Raw genomic sequence first — 4,617 nt, 5'->3', positions numbered from 1 at the left:
GCTTGATGCCGAGCCCCTCTCCTGTGTCCATACTCAGCGTGCCGGCTCCTCCGCCAAAGCCGTAACCTTTGGGCCCGTACTTCTTCCCGTAACATGATTTGCAATAGATCTCATCTCCGTGCACAGCCACTGTTGTGCTGTCTAAATTCTTCTTACAGACCACTTACAGCAAGAAAGATGAAGAAAGAATAAAATTGTTTGTTATCCACTCCAGTTATTAACATTTTTGTAATCTATTCTCACTATAATCTCATTCCCACAAAGAATGTGTGATATCTGAGAAAAGTCAGTGCCACGTGTGTGTTTAGCTGCTTGTGATGAATACTTGTCTGGGCAGAGTGGGAGTGTGTGCACCTTCCTCTGCCATATAAGGAAGTGTAAGCTTCTGTCACATGTTTCCACTGTTTCCAAATAAGGAGTGAGATGTCTGAGGGAGAACCTGGTGATGCTCAATTTCTACTCCGATGCCAAATACCCGGCATTCCATCCTCGCACTTCTCCTGGGTACGGACTTATTTCCGCACTTCACCTCAAAACATGTATGTATAGTTTACTTACTGCAGAGGAAACAGGATTTATGCCAACTCTTCCCCTCACACTGCACTTCCTCAGCGAAGTAGACAGTTTTCTGGCAGCAGCCGCATTTGTTTCCTCCTCCGAGAGGCATTCTGTGAGGGCACATGAGGGCGGCTTGTGTACATTTTTCAAACACTGTATACGTAATGTTCCCTTTTAGAACTTCAGGCTGTGCAGGCTGTCATGGCTGGATCAGACAGACGGCACCTGCAACACTTGAGGCTGCATCTTATACGAGGAGAAGTTTACAGAGAGTCTCAAAGATCTCCCAGTCTCTCTTTATTCCTGTTCATTCTTTGTCAAATGCAAAGTACCTGCTGGTGCCGCTCAGATAAACAAAGCAAACTGACAGATAAGCTGCTGTCTGAATCCAGCCATTATGGACTCAACATGGATGTCACTTCTTCATATAATGACCAGGTCAAGTTACAAATACCAACTAAGAGTTCTCTTCCAGACGGACAGTCAGTAATCTGGCACATTGCTTTGGATAAACAGGAAATTCCCTGCATTTTATCCCCTCATCACACATCTTAATGCTCCTGACCTCAGACAAACTCTTGCATCATCCTAGTTATCACTCATTGGAATCAATCAAACAATAATAACTTCTTAATAGATGTTTTTGCCCAAACTATCAGAGTTGTACTAATCTGAGAGTCCAGCAGGATGTCTACACACAGGAAAAGCTCCAAATATGGAAGAATGTAACCATATGTAAACCAGCACCACTGTAATTCCATTAAAAGTAACTTGAAGGACGTTTAAATCTACTTTCACAAACTCCTGTCTTTCATTCCAGGTTTGACCTTATTTGGCATTTTCTTAAATATACGACTGTAAAAAGTTCCCACACATTAACATGAGATGTTCTTACCTGTGCTGTGGTGAAAGGCTGCTCCTCTATGGCTGCTCTGTGACAGTAAGAGACCTTTGGGTGTTAGGACAAGATACTGATAGGAGAGGAACAGGAGGAGGCTGAGCGGAGGACCGGCTGAATGTGAGGGAGGAGCCAGGGAGGAACGATAGTGATACAAGGAGGGAGGCTGTGGAATGGAGGGAGGATGAAAGGAGGGAGAGTCAGAGGTTGGACACTGTAGAGAGAAGACACACACACAAGATGTCCCAAGATGTCCTCACACACCCCCAGTGACGTCAACGCCAAGGAGTTTTCTCCTGAAAGTTCAGGAGAATTGAGCACATTAGCGACCCCAGCTGGTACAGAGAGGTAACTGTTTACATTTTGATGAGTTCAGTCTGTGCCTCAAAGTACTGCAGCTGGGATGATGAAAGAAGGAAATATGGAAGAATCCTGTTAAAGATCTGCTCTTAAAGGTACAGGCCACATTGATCCGTTGCCCGATGAGGCATTTAAATACAATTCAGCTCAGAATTCAACTTCAGATTTTTAGAAATCTCTCTGTCCATCTACACATCCATCCATCATCTGGAGCCGGATCTGGATCCCATTGTTCTTTGGGTGAGAGAAAGGCTTCATACAATGATGCCAGTATAGAGTAAAAGAGAATAGAACAGGAGGAGGAACTGGACAAAGCTTTTCTGTGTGTTGTACTTGTGTGTGCTGTTGTTGTCCTCAAGCGACCTTTCCTGGTAGCCTATTACTTTGCCTGCTGTCTTGGAGATCCTGGCCAACTTTCTTTGGTTGCCTGATGTCAGATAAGCAAACTGGGGCTGTGGGATGTGCTGACGTGTTTCTGTCTGTGACAACCATCAATAAATTAAACAGGAACAGAGAGAGGGAGAAGCAGGAAACCTTAAAAAGCAATGATATCAAAGGAGGAGTGCAGTAAATCTCCTCAGCCTAAGATGAGACGCCGCTGTCTCACAACCTTACAGCTCTACAGCCTCACTGCCTCACAGCCTTACAGCCTTACATAGTGTTTGTTAATAATATTTCCTCTCCGTTTCTCTGTCATTGGTCATTCTATAGCATATAACCAGTTTGCGCATTGTTGACATTTTTTTGACAAACGTATCCAATGTGACATTAAAAGCATTTTATCAGCGCAGCATTACACGTGACCTTTCCGTCGGCAACACCAGATACACTCTCATCATTTCTTAAGCATTTATTCCCGCAAACACAAGTGTTATCTCGGCTCCGATGGCACCGTATCACCGAAGAGCATCGGGAAATGTGAAACCGACATGAAGACTACAGTCGATACAAGAGAGGAAGTAACGCAGAGGATAATCCGTCTCTCCCCGTCTCTCCCCGTCTCCCCCCAAGCCCTGTAGGCTCTTCACCATCATAGGAAGAGACAAAGATGAACCCATGTGCCTATTTATAGCCTACAGTTGGCCAACACTAGCCCTCTGTTTCTCTTCTGTGGACATCCGCCGTGGCTCGTTGTGTCCATGTGATTGTGATTAGGACAGAGAGAGTAAAGAAAAGGAGTCACAGAAAGGGAAAGATTTATTGGATTAATCCAGAGGAGGCGAGGGAGAAGAAGCAAATGCTAAGATAAGAGTGGAGTGGAGGACGAAGCTGGGCTGTGATCCATCCATCACCGCACGGAGGAGTAGGGATTACTCATTTGATTCTAATGGAGGAATTCAACACACGCTCTTTGCATTTGACGTGATCTGGAGCCAGGACTCCTCCTCTCGCTGATGGCTCTCATTCCAGCCAGAATTCTCACAGAAGCTTTGCCAAGTTTGCATCCATCAGGTGAGGGAGGAAGAGCACGAGGAGGTGAGCTGACTTCATGTAGAGGATAATGTGTTTTCATAGCAACCAGATGTCAGAGTGTTTAGTCCACTGAGGCTGCTGTTTACGGTGTATGAAGCGATGCTGGGAGTTGTTGCTGTTTTGTATCACACAACGCCTCGTTTAGCATTTTCTTAGTGTGTGTGTGTGTGTGTTCTTTGCTTGATTTCTGCAGTATAGATGAATTATTCACACAATTTTAGAAGCAACTCATAACTACACTCCTGTTCCTCTCCAGTGCTCAGGCACAGCAATCGTCTAAATTTAACTTTTTCAGCAATAAAGCTCTTGTTCCTCTTGTTGGATCATTTCCATGCAATCTTCCACGTGATGTTCATGTGAAAACAAAAGCAAGCTGTTCAAATTTAAGCATTTGTAAATGTATATGCTGATGTCATTTCTGAAATCTAACTACAACTCATCAATGAATGTGCTTATTCTTAATCTAATCAAGCAGTAAAGCATTCAGGGGGGGAAATGGGATAATTGTGTGTGGGGGCAGAGGCTCTTCTCTGGCAGGACGTCAACATTGACTCCCATTAATTGAACAGCTCTGCAGCAGGCGTACATGCAGCAGTGTTTCATCGGGACATTTTAATGTACTCTGCTGAATAGATCAAGATGCCTGCTGTGCATTAGGCAATGTGACCTACAGTATAGAGTATATGGGCTGTACAGATGCAGTTTCATGAATTAGTCAGTAGAGGTCACAAATGGACAGAGATTAAGTTTGACTGATGACACGCCCTGATTTCTCTCTGCGTGTGTAAGCACTTCTAATGCAGGCAGTGGCAGGGATGTGATGAGAACAAGTAGTAAACTATGAGTGTTAAACAAGTGACATTGGACTTTGCTGCCAAATAAGTTTACTCTAGGTGATTGTACGCACAAATACTTTATCCCAACATCTTTAATAGTAATGTGATCAAGTCCATGCAAGGGATCTAATCTGTGCTAATAAGGTCCAATAAGGTGAAGGTGCAGGTTCCTGAGAGTTTGTATCTGTATCCAGTCCACACCTCTGACTCTAGTTATCACTTATCTCGTCTCTCTGAGCTCCCATTTTACAAACCGCCCCAGTCGATATCCCTCTATGCATTTAAATGATCCTGCAGAGCCATTTAACTACCTGAGTGCCACCCATTGCCTTGAACGTTCACATGAGTGCAGGTGTTGTTTCATTGCCGTTGGCACTCCCTATATTTGGTCACTGTGTGCTGTTTTACCGCTTGTCCTTGGCCTAGACAGATTCTGCCATGTAATTTGCCTGGGTGAGTCATTTTTGCAAATCTTCACAGGCGGATTGTCTT

The 4,617-nt window shown here is 44.2% G+C and overlaps 1 protein-coding gene across 1 annotated transcript in view; it reads right to left on the bottom strand.

Moving 5' to 3' along the window:
* The window catches only part of csrp1b (cysteine and glycine-rich protein 1b), a 3,040-nt gene extending 1,397 nt beyond the window's left edge, over positions 1 to 1,643 (bottom strand). The window contains exons 1-3 of the mRNA XM_076147072.1: positions 1,454 to 1,643; positions 559 to 668; positions 1 to 162 (exon numbers count right to left, since the gene is read on the bottom strand). The exon at positions 1 to 162 is cut by the window's left edge and continues 7 nt beyond it. Of these exons, the coding sequence (XP_076003187.1) occupies positions 1 to 162; positions 559 to 667 (271 nt within the window). The 5' untranslated portion in view covers position 668; positions 1,454 to 1,643. The remainder of the gene's footprint in view (positions 163 to 558; positions 669 to 1,453) is intronic.
* Positions 1,644 to 4,617: the final 2,974 nt, after the last annotated feature.

Source organism: Genypterus blacodes, unplaced genomic scaffold, assembly GCF_046128005.1.
Source record: "Genypterus blacodes isolate CSIRO-AG114 ecotype Tasmania unplaced genomic scaffold, CSIRO-AGI_Gbla_v1 ptg000037l_1, whole genome shotgun sequence".
Classification (NCBI taxonomy): Eukaryota; Metazoa; Chordata; class Actinopteri; order Ophidiiformes; family Ophidiidae; genus Genypterus; species Genypterus blacodes.
Note: the sequence above shows the minus strand (reverse complement) of the source record. Positions and strands in the feature narration are given on the sequence as shown.